This window comes from Schistocerca piceifrons, chromosome 1 (genome assembly GCF_021461385.2).
Source record: "Schistocerca piceifrons isolate TAMUIC-IGC-003096 chromosome 1, iqSchPice1.1, whole genome shotgun sequence".
Taxonomy (NCBI): Eukaryota; Metazoa; Arthropoda; class Insecta; order Orthoptera; family Acrididae; genus Schistocerca; species Schistocerca piceifrons.
The window spans coordinates 523,735,239-523,752,197 of record NC_060138.1 but is presented as its reverse complement, the minus strand read 5'-3'; the positions used below and the strand labels follow the sequence as shown (position 1 = coordinate 523,752,197).

The window sequence follows — 16,959 nt, the reverse complement described above, 5'->3', positions numbered from 1 at the left end:
TGGGATGATCTGATGCGACAAAACCCATAGGCCTTCTCGATGCATGTGCGGCGAACCACGTCGTTTGGTAACGTCACATATTCAACATTTGTCATCCACTTTTGGGGTACGTATTTTCTGGCTTTTTTGGCTCCATGTGCCTCGAATTACTTGTCTCAGCGTCATTTATGTCGCTTCGGTTTTTTTTTAACATTATTAAGGATCGACCTGTATAAGAGAATAATTAGCCGCACGGAAACTACGAGAAGTCGGGAGAATCTGCAGCGATGAAGGCAGCAGCGAATGGTATCAAAGCAACAGTAGCTCGAGAGGCGACTGCTTCTGTTATGTGCTGCAGCTTCCAGTCCGCTGTGCGCAGTTCTTAATTGTATGATTTCAGTTTTGCCGTGGAACTAATTCGTGTCAAACGAATGGTTGTCAGGAACCCAGAAGTACAGAATTGTGTCTTTGTTGATTCAGACGTTGTAATCCACGTTAGAAGTAATCACATCCTGCAAATGCAAAGCACGCTAATCGCAAGCAACACATCTTACACGAGCCAGGCGCACTTTTAAACTCTAAGTTGGAAGAGCCATACAAATCATCAAGAACAACAAGAAGTTCGGGACCAATTCCAACCATTCCATAAGTCAATATTTCACAGGAAATTAACCATCGCAAATCCAGGTCCTCACTGTGGAGTCAGGTGCAGCAGTAGATAACTTTGACCCGACAGCGAGGGTGAAGACTATATGAGAATCAGGAAGCATAAGCCGTATCACTGACCCATTCAGTAAAACGGATGGTTTCAACTTCACTATAAACTTACAGGCGATGTTGAAGAGGTGCAATTAATGGCACACCGCCTAGAGTGCAGTGTAAGTGGGCCGTTGAGGAACCTAACAGACTGGCACTGCCTCCAAAATGCACTAATGATCTAGTTGGACAAAGTGTCAGTATAGAAATACAGGATGTTCCTTCCTAATTATTTTTAAACGCTATAATTTAACAATGCGTTTGGAGATGCGTCTTTGCTTTTGTTTTGCCTCCTCCCCTTCCCCCCCTCTAGTTACGGTTGGTTCTTCCCCTAATGCGTCGTCTACACAGCTTAGAGCGAAGTTACTTTGTGTGCACCCTTGCTCTCTCGCACTATTAAAAATCCACAGAGGGCTGTCATGTGTATCGTTGGTAAGTAAGATTTATTCAGCGTGTGGTATTACATGCAAATAGTGGTACAGTTCTAATAGACGGGAACTACATAGAGGTATGAAAGAATTTCCACAAACAATACAGACATAAAATAAGTTATACGTCAACGTTAAGATGTTCAGTCGATTCTAACGCCGATGTAAGTACCCGAAGGAAGTCAATCCAGTTCCCCTAACAACAGCGCAAGAGGCTTCCGCTGCGAAGATGCTGGTGGGGACTGTCTCAGTGCGCCGCAGTCATAGCCGAAGGTGAAATTTTTCCCCATCCATCTACGCACGTATGTCCAGCATGCAACCACCTTAGTGTTCTCCATTTTTTCCGGTTTAATTCATTTCCTGGAAAGTTGAGGTTGTATCTCTGGGACAATGGTTGGTTGGTTTGTTGCTTTGATTCCAGTCAGGCGCTCATTGCTAACTTGACTTGTAACCGCCGTTTTGAGTTGTTCAGCCATACGTAGCGACTGTTTGGAGGATTTCAGGAGTGTGCTGTTTATTTGTGCGAGATCTTCATATACTGAGAGGCCTGGATTTTCAACAATTTTTCTAAGTTTCCATTACACTAGCCTCCACGTAGTACACCTTGAGCAACGTGGAAGTTCATATCCCGGCAAAACAGTCTAAAACTGTAGGTACTAAATTATCCTTAGGGCCCTTCTGACAAGTAACACATGCTATCTAAATAAGAGATGCGCTGCCAAACTGAAGATTTGACTCTAGCCGCACGGTTTCTCTGGAAATCTCAGTCAACGGTCAGTCAGTCACAAAATTTTAATCTTCTAGTACACTACGAAGTACACTCCACTGTATACTGAAACATTGATTCTGGTCTCGCGAGACCGTTCTTTTTTGTGATGGGCGTTTTACGCCGATTTCGTTCACCAGCCGTTCTATCTGATGAGTCAACCGTTCACGCATTACGATTCTTTTTAGTTTGAGCGTCCAGCAGTTAACAAGCCCTCTCAACTCTGCCACCTTTCCTTTTCGGGTTCCCCCAACATCCACATTTCAGTTACATAAAGAGATGTGATCCAGACGCTGAACTACGAAACCTCATTCTCAATATTTTGTTGCTACTTCAAATCTTTCGACCGAAAAACTTTCACCACTGTTCGTCTTACATTTCCTGTAGTATGTTCTGTAACCAATTCTTCTTGTAGAACAGTCCTTGGCCTAATTCTCCTTTCCGCCCTACCATCTTGTCAGTAGATAATTCAGTCCGCTTTGTTAGAATATCCAATCCTCTTTTATACATTTATTTTTAATTATTAATAATGCGTTAAGTGCAATGTGCAGTTTGTGCATGTCTAACAACGCTCTGAACATAAATCACTCACACACACACACATTTACAGGAATCATCAGTGAGTATTACAATCGAAATTTCTTCCATTTATAAGGGAAAAGAGAGACAAAATGTAATTACAAACGCCGGAACTTTTGGAGACCAACGAAAGCGCCGATTTTATCTTAGGCAACTGGGCTTCATTACAGTTGGGAGATACAGGAGGAGACGTTACTATGGCGAAATGCTCATTTTCAATTCCATATTTTTATCTTTCATTATGATTCGCCGAAGCTAAAGCGACGGAGTACGTAAATTCCAACAGCTGTGCGGAAGCCGGCGGTTTACGCCTGCCCTGCTTGTGACGAGGTAGGATTATAACGCCGCTGCAGACTGGCGTTAGCTTCACAGTGAATTATTCTTTAGGTGCGTTTATCACTCGAAGCCGCATAATCCCTTGCATCTGTCCACATTTGTTACCAGTCGCCGCATTTAATCCCAGTGGCCTAGCGTCTCTCTCCCTGATCCCTACCTTCCTTAAGCCGTGAGACCATACGATCCTCTACCGCTGCTGCTCTTTGCTGCTCCTAAGCTGTAACAGGTCTGCGTCTGTATTTTTTCTACAGACGGACACACTGTCCCTGCAAGGAGTGCATTATCTTGCTAGAGCAACTATCAGTTTCTGTGAGTATTCGTCAGAAAGTCAGTTGACTCAATCCACACCAGCAGAAAATAAAAACATATGTGGAGGGAACTCAGTCGGCTGAGCCATACTTCATCCATTGCTCTTCACCAATCTGAATATTACGCAAAAAATGATCAGCGGTAGTTATTTCTTTGACAAAACCACACGTTTCCACCCCTACACCGCTCAGTGAGCAAGAGATTTGGCGAGTGCAGTCGAAGCGCTGTCTTCCTCGCTTTTACTTTCTCGTGTCACGGAAACGAACCATAACTACTGTGGATACAGTACTACTTAGAAAACAACAATAAGTGCCTGGTGAGACGTACCCGTACTTCCCATAAAGCTGCTGCTTCACACGGATGTTATGATGTACCACTATGATCAGGGAGTGGTGGACCCGAATGAAGTATACAATGCCAACAAAAGAATTTGAGGACTTAAGTATCGCTGCGCGATACTTCAGCAAATATCTGTAAGTCATATTTGCACTACCATTAAGTTGGGGTTTCACGACTGTGCGAAATATACGAACATGAAAAGCATGAAGCATTTCTAAATAATTTTCAGTGGACCAACCCTGAAACTTAAGTGAAAATTATCGTTATTGGCCATAAGCAAAAAGAGGAACACAGTTGGTGGGGAACCTTATAAAAACAACTCCAGTTTCAAACATTGCCAAGTTAATCACTCAGTCCAACTTCCAGACAGATATGGCATACCCGAGCTGCTTATTCAGCAATGATAACTCTAAGACAGTGCTACATAAATGGGAATCGCTAGCGTTTGGCTACGAAGTTCCCAAGAAGATAAGTTCATCACTGTCACCTTGTAGTGGCATAAAATAAATTTATACTGCTGGTTGTAGAAACAGTTTTCATGAAATAATACCCTGTTTAACAGGTGCATCATGTGTACAAATAGTGCCAAACTAGTCAATAAAATCACAAAACAGCAATAAACCAGCTGACAACACAAAGTTGTTGGTTCGTCTGACAAAGTTGGCCTCCAGAGGGTATTCTGTTAAATTACAGCAAGTGTAACCCACTGTGAATAAAGACAGCGATGGAGCATCAGAGCAGATCAGTCGAATAGCACTGCAGCATAGTAAGGCTTGATTCATTAAATGTTTAGCCAACAGAATATCCATAATTTGATACTCTGCTCTAAGTGATCGTAAGGACATGTATGAATCTGCAACTTCAACAAAAGGTTAAATTTGTGATGTAGCCACATTTTGCGAAAAGGATACGAGAGTTTTGAATGTTATGAACTACACGGCCGGTAATTTTTGTTAGAAATATTATAAAAGTGACGTAACATGTGAAGTATAATTCTGTGCAACTGTATTGAATGATCGCAAAGGTCAACAACAGATGAAGACGTTTGTCCTGCAACTTAAATTCTCTGCAGATTATCAGTTACTATCAGCAATATCCAAGAGTTGTCCAGGATGCTGAATATATAGTACACTAAGTGATTGGTCCCTTGCCTTCTTGATACTCATGGCGAATGCAAGCCAATGTCAAACTGCAGCCATTGTAAGTCAAAGAACATATTTGAATCACTGACTCCCAACGCAATGCGACGAATGAATGTCTTCAGCTGTATGAATTTTATCTTTTAATCGGCCTGGAATCTAGTGACTTTTGTTAGTAATATATTCACGACCTGCCTTAGCGTATGTATGGCATTATGGATGTTAACTGCAACTACTACTGTGATATTAGTAACATTACACTTCTACTAGTAACAGGAATGCAATGCGATTTTATTCTACTTACAATATCATATACATTCAGTTCGCACTGTCTTTGCCACCTTGCATTATGACCCTGGTAGGAAATGGACAGCAGTCAACACTGTGCAGAAGTGCTGTGACAGGGACTGCAAGGGGCGGGGGGGGGGGGGGGGGCGGGACTTGTTGGGTCGGCAGGGGGGGGGCGGGACTTGTTGGGTCGGCAGCGGGGGGGGGCGGGACTTGTTGGGTCGGCAGGGGGGGGGGCGGGACTTGTTGGGTCGGCAGGGGGGGGGCGGGACTTGTTGGGTCGGCAGGGGGGGGCGGGACTTGTTGGGTCGGCAGGGGGGGGGGCGGGACTTGTTGGGTCGGCAGGGGGGGGGGGCGGGACTTGTTGGGTCGGCAGGGGGGGGGCGGGACTTGTTGGGTCGGCAGGGGGGGGCGGGACTTGTTGGGTCGGCGGGGGGGGGGCGGGACTTGTTGGGTCGGCAGGGGGGGGCGGGACTTGTTGGGTCGGCAGGGGGGGGGGGCGGGACTTGTTGGGTCGGCAGGGAGGGGGGCGGGACTTGTTGGGTCGGCAGGGGGGGGGCGGGACTTGTTGGGTCGGTAGGGGGGGGCGGGACTTGTTGGGTCGGCAGGGGGGGGGGCGGGACTTGTTGGGGCGGCAGGGGGGGGGCGGGACTCGTTGGGTCGGCAGGGGGGGGGCGGGACTCGTTGGGTCGGCAGGGGGGGCGGGACTCGTTGGGTCGGCAGGGGGGGGCGGGACTTGTTGGGTCGGCAGGGGGGGGGGGCGGGACTTGTTGGGTCGGCAGGGGGGGGGGGCGGGACTTGTTGGGTCGGCAGGGGGGGGGGGCGGGACTTGTTGGGTCGGCAGGGGGGGGGGCGGGACTTGTTGGGTCGGCAGGGGGGGGGGGCGGGACTTGTTGGGTCGGCAGGGGGGGGGCGGGACTTGTTGGGGCGGCAGGGGGGGGCGGGACTTGTTGGGTCGGCAGGGGGGGCGGGACTTGTTGGGTCGGCAGGGGGGGGGGCGGGACTTGTTGGGTCAGCAGGGGGGGGGCGGGACTTGTTGGGTCGGCAGGGGGGGGCGGGATTTGTTGGGTCGGCAGGGGGGGCGGGACTTGTTGGGTCGGCAGGGGGGGGGGCGGGACTTGTTGGGTCGGCAGGGGGGGAATTGTTGGGATCGGCAGGGGGGGGGAGTAGTTGGGATCGGCAGGGGGTGGAGGCAGGAAGGAAATGAGGGTGGGAGAGATTGGGTGGCAGAAGACGATTGTGTATAGGGGGGCAGGGAAAGGATAGGATTGCCGGCAGGACCAGAGATCAATTATATACCAATTGTCAATAGTATTATATTGCAGGAGGACTGTTAGAGAGTACACTGACCTTGGAAGCCGATGGACTGGACGTCGATGGCAAAGTCCCCGAGCCACATACGCCCTCGGCGGTGCCTGAGCCCGCGCAGGAACTCTACGCCGGCCAGCCCTGGCTCGGGCTCCGGGGAGAGCAGCAGCAGGCGGCAGCGCACGCGCACGCCCGACGGCCGCGCTGCCTCCAGCGCCGGCACCGCAGAGCCGTTGTACCGGCCAGACAGCCCGCTGCGCCCGAACAGCTCGTCCAGCTGGACACACATACACAAACACGTCACACCCTCATTACATCGCCATTGCGCCATGGCCGTGTACAAGAACACACAGCTACCACTAGGCGTGTACCGTTCTGTTGTCACTGGTCGAATGTGACCTTTGTCATGTGTGTCCAGTGGGCGAATATCATAGATCTAAGTAAAGGAATTTTACATATAATGATGGTAAGAGCGGCGGCGGCGGCGGCGGCGGCGGCGGTGTTGTTGTTGTCGTCGTTTTTGTACTTATTTTCAGCTCTTCAACTTCTGTTTTGATGTGGCATGCCGCTAGTTTCTTTCCTGTGCAATCTCAGATTAGCACTTGCACCCAGCGTCGTCAATTTTATATTTCATATATTCCAGTCTGCCTTTCCCTGTAGATTTTACCCTCTTCAGTTCCCTCTAATACCACAGAATTTCTGCCGCAACATCTTGACACGCTTGTATCATCCTGTCCCTTCTTTTTAATGTTTTTCATGCATTCCTCTTCTTGCTCATTCCTTCTGGGACCTCCTCATTCCTTATCTTAATAGTTCAGCTAATTTCAAACATGCTTCTATAGCGCCGCATCTGAAACACTGAGGTTCTCTGCTCTTCTGGTTTCCCTGTGATTCACGTGCATACAATGCTGTATTCCAAATGAACATTTACGAAAATATCTTCCTCAAAGTAATTCCTAGGTTTGACACTAGTAGACTTTTAGGTCCAGGAATCGCTGATCGCATTTCTGCTGTTACCCGTCACTACCTCAGCACTAATATCACGGAACTGCCAGCATTCCAGAGGAAATATTCGTTGCAGCATACTAGTGCACGACCGGTTTTCACCTTCGAATTGTCCATTTACGCAGCAAGAAGATGCGTAATTAGTAGTGAACGAACACTGTGTTGGGAGCAGAGCTAAAATTTGTGAATAAATAAAGTTGTTTTTACAACAGATTTCATGGCTTTTTTCTATCTGATGGAAGACTGTGGTAAATTAATAATGGAAGTGGCAGGTAATCAGCTAATAAAAAACATGTTTAAAGTAACATTATTTCCTTTTGTTCACCATTTTCCAAACATGTTTGGCTGCTACTACACCTTCTCAGTGGATCTGTTGCATTAGTGAAAAGCGAACATAGTAGCAGCGCGTGTTCCGTTTGAAGGGATAGTTTAATATCGTAAAACAATCACGAACGGCAACAAAACTGCTGACGTAACATTAAATTGTACCATGGCGCGTAACAAAGAAGGCAGGAGTCTAATCTAGAAACCAAATGTGTTGCTGAATGAAATGAAGATCCATTGAGGATCTAATGCCACGGAAACTTGTGTGGGAAATAGCTAACGAGAATAAACTATTTTGTTCAAGGCAGAATCCTCAACTGTATTTATTGCTTTAGCAGTGTTGTACGAAAATAATGGTACTTTTCAGGAAACGGTCGAATCACCAGCACTGCAGTACTCCTCGTTTGGTAAAATACTGAGAATACATTACAGCTCAATGCATCGGAAGCATTGTGATATGATTAGATTAGTTTTTCGTTCCATAGATCCGTGCTGAGGTGGTCCTCGTGGATGTGGAACATGCCAATTTTTTTTAAAGCTGAAATAACAATACTAGTAGTATGAATATATACAATACATCATTTGTTTCTATTAAAAATTCGTCAAAGGAGTAGAAGGAGTTGGCCATTAGTATATCTTTCAGGCTCCTTTTAAACTGGTCTTTATTTGTAACCAACTTTTTTATGTTTGCTGGCAAATTATTGAAGATGAGTGTTCCTGAGTAGTGGACCCCTTTTTGAAGTAAAGTAAGTGCTTTTAAGTCCTTCTGCAGATCATTTTCGTTCCTGGTATTGTATGTATGAACTCAGCTGTTTATTGGAAAAAGAGATATTTTATTTAGGACAAATTTCATTAACAAGTGAATATACTGAGAGGCAGTAGTTAGTATACCCAGTTCTTTGAAGAGATTTCTAGAGGACGTCCGTGAATTTACTTCACAAATAAAACGCATTACACGCTTTTGGACTCTGAAAACTTTTGTTTGACTTGAAGAGTTACCCCAAAATATTATACCATATGACATTATGGAATGAAAGTAGGCAAAGTATGCAAGCTTTTTCATTTTTATGTCGCCTATGTCTGCTAACACTCGAATTGCAAATACAGATTTGTTAAGGCGTTTCTGCAGTTCCGTGGTGTGCTGCTCTCAACTGAATTTATTATCAAGTTGTAATCCCAGGAATTTAAGACTGTCAACCTCTTCTATCTGTTCTTCTTCATACTTTATGCATATGCTGGGTGGAAACCTCTTACAGGTTCTGAATTGCATATAGTGAGTCTTTTCGATGTTTAATGTCAGTGAGTTGACTTTAAACCATTTATTAATATCCATGAAAATATCATTAGCAGATCTTTCTAGAACTACACTCGACATATTATTTACTGCAATACTTGTGTCATCTGCAAACAAAACGAACTCTGCTTCTGGCTGTGTAACTGATGAGAGATCATTAATGTACACGAAAAAGCAATGCCCCTAAGATGGATCCTTGTGGGACATCACATGTAACTTCTTCCCATTCTGATGATGACTGATGACTTAGTTCACTAGTCTCTTGCACTGACACCCTTTGTTTCCTGTTACCGAGGTATGACTTGAACCATTTTGCAGCACTGCCCGTGACACCATTGAATTCTAATTTATTTAAAAGGATGTTGTGGTTCACACAATCGAATGCCTCTGACAAATAATAGAAAATACCTGCTGCTTGTAACTTGTTATTTAATGACACTGAATCACTTGTGTAATCATGTATCACTATCCGAAATTGCGCGCTGCTTGCTGATTTCTATTAGTATGAAATAACAAGTAACCACAGCCACTGGTACTTGCGTAACAAAGTCATTATTTGCTTCTTGTCGCTTCTCCGTCACAAGGTGTATTTTTAATCGGAAGTCTCACAATCTGTGCTACTAAAAAAGTCATGTGAAATCTACCTGCAATTACACCATTGTTTCGACCCTGAGCGGAAACAAGTAAATTCTCAGGTACCGATAAAAACAACATTGAATATACAGAACATCAGTGAGCGACAAACTCACGGAAAACACAGTCCGAATAAGTAGAAGCCAGTTCGCTACCGTGTTCCTTTATGGTGCGACGGGCAGATGAGCGTTGGCGGCCTGTTCTCAAGAAGTGATGGCAGGATTAGGGCGATAAGGGGCCATTAATTCGAGAAGGGGCTGAAAACAGACGCGGCCCGGAAGACGAGGGCAATTAGTATGAAGACAGCAGTTCTGGGGGAAGGAGCAAGCGGAGGAGACGCACGATATCGCAGCCGCAGGGAGGGAGGGGAGCACAAAATGTACGTGGGGGAGGGACGAGGCGGGCATCAAACGAAGTACACAAAAGACGACGCCATGGCGCGCTTCGCAGTTTTAATTAAATTATTATTAAAATCTGATATGGCGCTGCGACGAGTGCGCGCGGCAGCTCAAAGCGGCAAACATCCAAGGGAAATCGATACCTCTTTGACGCCACTGACAGTCGCCTCACAGCGAAGCCCGTCAAAATCACGGCGGCCAAAGGCTACGGCAAAAACAGCAGCTGCACAGCGTCTCCTAAGCTGTGTGACGTCTGCTGCTGAAGCCAAACCTCCATCCCCACTAACAGAAAGGCAAACGAGATTCCATTTGTAGACTCTCGTGGAGAGCCGGAATTTCGTCGAAGTTAAGATGAATGTAGAAGAATGGGGACCACTGGACGCTGTATCCAGAAAGGAAGCAGACCTTCGCCAGATGCTGCGACAGATTAATCTGTTATTTAACTGTCACTCTGGACGAATGTTCTGATCACTTTGTCTTATTTTTACACTGGGATGTGAAAAAGGTCACAGAGATTGAGTAACTTCTTGATTTTTACTGATATTATCGAAGAGATCATTAGTTTCTTGACATACTCTAGAGACGTACTGCAAATTGGTAAGTCTTTTTAAAGTTCTATTTTTGTGCAGGTCTACACCGCCAACGAGTATTGAGGACGAAAACTTAGTCCAGGTAGGATGTATAATTGTTTTGTTATCTATGTTATTGGCCAATTTCGACCTGGCAGCTTAAAATAGATCCTTTAAAGTGACCGAAGGCGGAAATTAGCCAGTCGCGTAGACTATAAAAATGATAATACAATCTACCTGGACCATGTTTTCATTCTCAAAAATGCAGTACGTCTCCCAGGAGGAGAGTAAAATGTTTCCCAACTTTCCTCCTCCTCCTCCTCCCCCTTCTTCTTCTTCTTCTTCTTCTTCTTCTTCTTCTTCTTCTTCTTCTTCGCCGGAAGAAAGCTTCTAGTTTAGCCTCCTGCAGACGCCAAGGTAATCTGATACGGAGAACTAATTCTGGTGGAATAGGATGAGCGAGGAAACCGGCTGCGGCTGCTCTACCCGACGCATTCACTTCAAGTCACTTAGCGAAGAAACACAAAACCTAAAGGAGGTTGGCGACGCTGGGATTCCAGTCCCGCTACTCTGCCTTAACCACTACGTCATACCTTTCGGTGATTTGGGGCTGAAGTCCGAACATTATCAGTTAACTGGCTCACTTTTGAACTAGACATGGCCCTTATCCCACGCACTAGCAGTGTATGTCGCTTTCAGAAGTAAGTCGTTGCACATGGGGGGAATTAGTTCCGCAGAACACTTCCTTTTGAAATGCGTTAGATACACGCATTTACGTGATAACACAAAACGGAAACAAACACTACACGATGCACTGAGGAATCAAGGTACATAGAGTTGAACGTGATCGTCAACAAATTCTCAAAAGCAGAACGTGACATATACAATATAGAAGGCACAGAAGACAGGCCGACAGAGATAGCTCAAGTAGCTCCAGTACTGACGCTGAAACGAGTGACAGTGACAACACTGTCATAACACACACAAAACATACATAACATAAAACATGTAAAACAGTCACAACTAGTCACGTGAACATTAATCAAAGATTGAAATTTGTGTCTTATTATGGATGAATCTAAGTGAAAATAATTAGAACAGTCCGTGGATAGATGTTGTTCTAAAATCCACGTCAAACCTGCACCCCACATTGTTAAGTAGTTACATTAATGAACACGTCATTGTAAACGTAATAAAATGAATAATACAAATTTAATGCAAGGCAAGCAAGCAAACTCACAACACACAAAAGAATAAGTCATACATATTCCGCAATTATACAAAATTAATAAGTACACTATTCAAAAAAGTCTAGTTATATTCTACAAAAAATGTTTTTACATGATTAATAACAGGTTAGTCGTGGCTTGTTATTCGTCGTACAGCTACGCAGGAACAGTATGTAACTTACAAGGGAACCTCCCCATCGCACCCCCCTCAGATTTAGTTATAAGTTGGAACAGTGGATAGGTCTTGAAAAACTGAACACAGAGAAATCGAGAAAACAGGAAGAAGTTGTGTGGAACTATGAAAAAAATAAGCAAAATATACAAACTGAGTAGTCCTTGCGCAACATAAGCAACAACAAGGAAAATGGGTATACAGGAGTGCAGTGGTCCCGTGGTTAGCGTGAGCAGCTGCGGAACGAGAGGTCCTTGGTTCAAGTCCTCCCTCGAGCGAAAAATTTACTTTATTTTCGCAAAGTTATGATCTCTCCGTTCGTTCATTGACGTCTCTTTTCACTGTAATAAGTTTTGTGTCTGTGTTTTGCGACCGCACCGCAAAACCGTGCGATTAGTAGACGATAGGACTTGCCTCTCCAATGGGAACCGAAAACATTTGATCGCAAGGTCACAGGTCAACCGATTCCTCCACAGAAAACGCGTCTGATATATTCTATACGATACTGGTGACGGCATGTGCGTCACATGACAGTAATATGTTGTCGACACACTTAACTTGTACACTTGGCGAATGGGTAAAATGATTCTTCTACCTTGCCCGATTTAGGTTTTCTTGTGGATGTGATTATCACTCCCAAAAAAGTGATCGCATCGGGGAGACAGACGGACAGATAATAATTGTCTCAAACCAAAAAATTAAAATTTGCACTCGAGGGAAGACTTGAACCAAGGACCTCTCGCTCTGCAACTGATCACACTAATCACAGGACCACGGCGCTCCTGACTGTGTACGACCCTTGAAGTTGCATATCTTCCAAATGGACTACTCAGTTTGTATATTTTGCTTATTTTTTTCATAGTTCCACACAACTTCTTCCTGTTTTCTCGATTGATCTGTGTTCAGTTTTTCAAGGCCTATCCACTCTTCCAACTTCTAGCTAAATCTGAGGGGGGTGCGATAGGGAGGTTCCCTTGTTAGATTACTTTGAGGCGGGATACTGCTCCAAAGGCACGCAGAATTTGTTTACTAACTAACGTAGTAGTATTAGTAGTAGTAGTAGTAGTAATGTAACCTAACGAACAAACACAGCACTCTAACACACAACATCGACATAAATCAGATCCGCGTGGACTGAACAAATCGAATTTTTCGAAAGAGATGTTTATGTGGATAATGCTGAAAAGGATATCACCACATGTGGACGCTGGACTTTTAAGTTCAATACCAAGCCTCCTTCCCCAGGTGGGTCCTGTTTGGCCGCACTTGGTAATTAAGTAGCCATAGCTCACGTTCTCCTGAAAGACAGGAATGCCACGCTAATTCGTTGTCTACACGTCGGTGCTTACGCATTCGCATCGGAGTCACGATACGTGGCATATGCGCTGTAGCAACGCCCTCAAACGGAAACTTTTCAATAGCCTGTTACATATGCAGGGTGATTATAATTGAAGTTAAGCTTTCAAACCGCTGTGGAAGTAACACCACTGGTCAGAATGACGTCAAATTGCAACGGAATATTATCGGAGAAGGGGGAAAACATATGGCAGAAGAAAAATAAGTAGTTACAAAAGGTAGCAATAGATGGCGCTATAAGCATCATAATTTAATGGTGGTGGACTACAAATGACGAATGAATGATACAACATGCCTAAGGTGTGCGTTTGACGTTAAACAATTGTACTACTCAGTGCGCATGGGTGTACAGGTGTGGTAGTTACGTAAGCCCATCCACCAGGGCAAGGTCATACCACATCGGATGTGCAAAATCGGTTTTTATTTGTCCTGAGGCCAAAAACCGCACAAAAAGCATCAATCAAAATCAAATCGGATTATTAATGTCCGTGTGAGTGGCGCAAAACATGTTCAATATGCTGTCAACCGTTTTCTGCAACAAGTTGAAATCGAGAAACAGCACGTTCCACACCTGATCGAAGTGTTTCCGGGGTCACGTTCAGAATGTGTTGCGCAATGCGTGCCTTCAATGCAGCTAAGTTTGCAATCGGAATACTGAACACAACATGTTTCTCATAGACCCATAGCCAGAACTCACATGGATTAAAATCAGGTGATCGGAACGCCCTGGCTGTAGGGAAATGGCGGCTGATAATTCTAGCATTTCCGAAATGCGCAGAGGTCGCCATCTTGCATAAAAATGATTCCATCCACACATCCACGCTGTTGGAGAGCTGGAATGACGTGGTTGCGCAAAAGACACTCCTAGCGATTACCAGTGACGGTATAGGTAACAGAAACGGAAGCACCTGTCTCTCCGAAAAAAAAATATGGACCTATGATAAAGGATGCGGTAAACGCCCCCCCCCCCCCCCCCCCCGGACAGTGACCTTTTCAGGATGAAGTGGTACTGGTTGGTTTGTGTGTGGATTTTCCGTTGCCCATATTCGATAATTCTGTGTATTTACCTATCCTGTCAGATGGAAGTGGGTTTCGTCTGTCCACAAAATCTTCCGCGGTCAATCATTGTCCACTTCCATGCGAGCAAGAAATTCTAAAACAAAGGTCTCTCTTGCTGGCAGGTCAACAGGAAGCAACTCGTGCACCTGGGTAATTTTGAATGGATAACAAAGAAGAGTGTTTCGTAGGATTTTATGCACCGTTCTCACGTGTATGGCCAATGTTCGTGCAAGTCTCCATACACTACACGTTTGCACACCACCACTCGTCTCCGCCTGCATTATTGTGATTATTGTGTCCACTGCTTCCACTGACGTTGAATCAATTTGTTTACTCCCTCTACCAGGTTGAACACGAAAAGAACCAGTGTTTTCGAATTTCCAAATCATTTTCTCCAGACCCACGGCAGTCATCGGACCAACGGCTTTTTCAAACCCTTCAGTGTCCCGAACTTCCGCAGAGCCACGTGTGCACAGTCATCATTCTTTTAACACAGCTTTACAAGCAGAGCGTGATTCTGCATTGAGACGGTCATGGTGAACTCTGCAGACGCGAAAAGAGGAAAAGCAGTGTACCCGGCATGTTTATAACAACTTCAATGGGTCGTGCGCATGACAGATGTATTCTGACACATACAGCGCCGTCTATTGATCAATTTTCAAACTATTTTTTTCTTCTGCCATACGTTTCCCCCCTTCTCCGATAATATTCCGTTGCAGTTTGACGTCATACTGACCAGTGGTGTTATTTCTACAGCGTTTTGAAAGTTTAACTTTAATTATAATCACCCCGTGAAACATATACAGGGTGAGTCACCTAACATTACCGCTGGATATATTTCGTAAACCACATCAAAGACTGACGAATCGATTCCACAGACCGAACGTGAGGAGAGGGGCTAGTGTAATTGTTTAATACAAACCATACAAAAATGCACGGAAGTATGTTTTTTAACACAAACTTACGTTTTTTAAATGGAACCACGTTAGTTTTGTTAGCACATCTGAACATATAAACAAATACGTAATCAGTGCCGTTTGTTGCATTGTAAAATGTTAATTACATCCGGAGATATTGTAACCTTAAGTTGACGCTTGAGTACCACTCCTCCGCTGTTCGATCGTGTGTCGGAGAGCACCGAATTACGTAGTGATCCAAACGGAAAGGTGACGGACCTTAGGTACAGAAGAGACTGGAACAGCACATTACGTCCACATGCTAACACCTTTTTATTGGTCTTTCTCACTGACGCACATGTACATTACCATGAGGGGTGAGGTACACGTACACATGTGGTTTCCGTTTTCAATTACGGAGTGGAATAGAGTGTGTCCCGACATGTCAGGCCAATAGATGTTCAATGTGGTGGCCATCATTTGCTGCACACAATTGCAATCTCTGGCGTAATGAATGTCGTACACGCCGCAGTACATCTGGTGTAATGTCGCCGCAGGCTGCCACAATACGTTGTTTCGTATCTTCTGGGGTTGTAGGCACATCACGGTACACATTCTCCTTTTACGTACCCCACAGAAATAAGTCCAGAGGTGTAAGATCAGGGGAACGGGCTGACCAATTTATGCGTCCTCCTCGTCCTATGAAACGCCCGTCGAACATCCTGTCAAGGGTCAGCCTAGTGTTAATTGCGGAATGTGCAGGTGCACCATCATGCTGATACCACATACGTCGACGCGTTTGCAGTGGGACACACACTATTCCTTTGGATCCCTACGTAATTCGCTGCTCTCCGATACACACGATCGAACAGCGGAGGAGTGGTACTCAAGCGTCAACTTTAGGTTACAATATCTCCGGATGTAATTAACATTTTACAATGCAACAAACGGCACTGATTACGTATTTGTTTATATGTTCATATGTGCTAACAAAACTAACGGGGTTCCATTTAAAAAACGTAGGTTTGTGTTAAAAAACGTACTTCCGTGCATTTTTTATGGTTTGTACGAGTATTAACCAATAACACTAGCCCCTCTCCTCACGTTCGGTCTGTGGAATCGATTCGTCAGTATTTGATGTGGTTTACGATATATATCCAGCGGTAACGTTAGGTGACTCACCCTGTATACAGTAACACTAGAGATAGAAAAAGATATCGGACAGGGATATATATTATCCCCACTTCGTTTGAATTTGTATGGTGAGAACATGTTGAGAACTGCGGGTCTAACAGATATGGAAACTGGAATTCAAGTGGGGGGAGGGGGGGGGGGTATTTAACGAACAGCTTAGATATACGGATGACAGTGTGCACTGAGGGAAATATTAAAAGCGGGAAAAAAAGTCAAAACTGACCTATGGCGAAATTTGAAGAAAACAAAATTTCTAATAGCAGGAAAGAAGACTAATCCGATGATATACCGAAATATCACCGAGGAAGGTGATAAGCATATGTTTTTAGGATTTACGATAGCAAAAAGCAGCTCCTGCACTAAGGAAATAAGAGAAACAATACAGCTTGGTCACGATCGGGGAAGCGAGGCGTTTGCCTCGAATTTGTGGCGAGGCATACTGACTGAGCATTAGGAAGTTGGGTGCGTACAACGACTTTCTATGGTCAGGCCTTTTCTTATTGTAAAGCTTACTCAATTGATTAATTCACCGTATGGTACTCTAGTTGCGCACGAAAATCGATTAGTGGCCGCCGAATTAAGGGCCCTTGTTGCTCTTTCGCC

General features: G+C 44.9%; 1 protein-coding gene across 1 annotated transcript in view; it reads right to left on the bottom strand.

Annotated features, from left to right (window-relative positions):
* Nucleotides 1–16,959, bottom strand: part of LOC124790533 (prolow-density lipoprotein receptor-related protein 1-like) — a 219,975-nt gene that overhangs the window by 56,093 nt on the left and 146,923 nt on the right. The window contains exon 5 of the mRNA XM_047257792.1: nucleotides 6,270–6,504. Within this exon, the coding sequence (XP_047113748.1) occupies nucleotides 6,270–6,504 (235 nt within the window). The remainder of the gene's footprint in view (nucleotides 1–6,269; nucleotides 6,505–16,959) is intronic.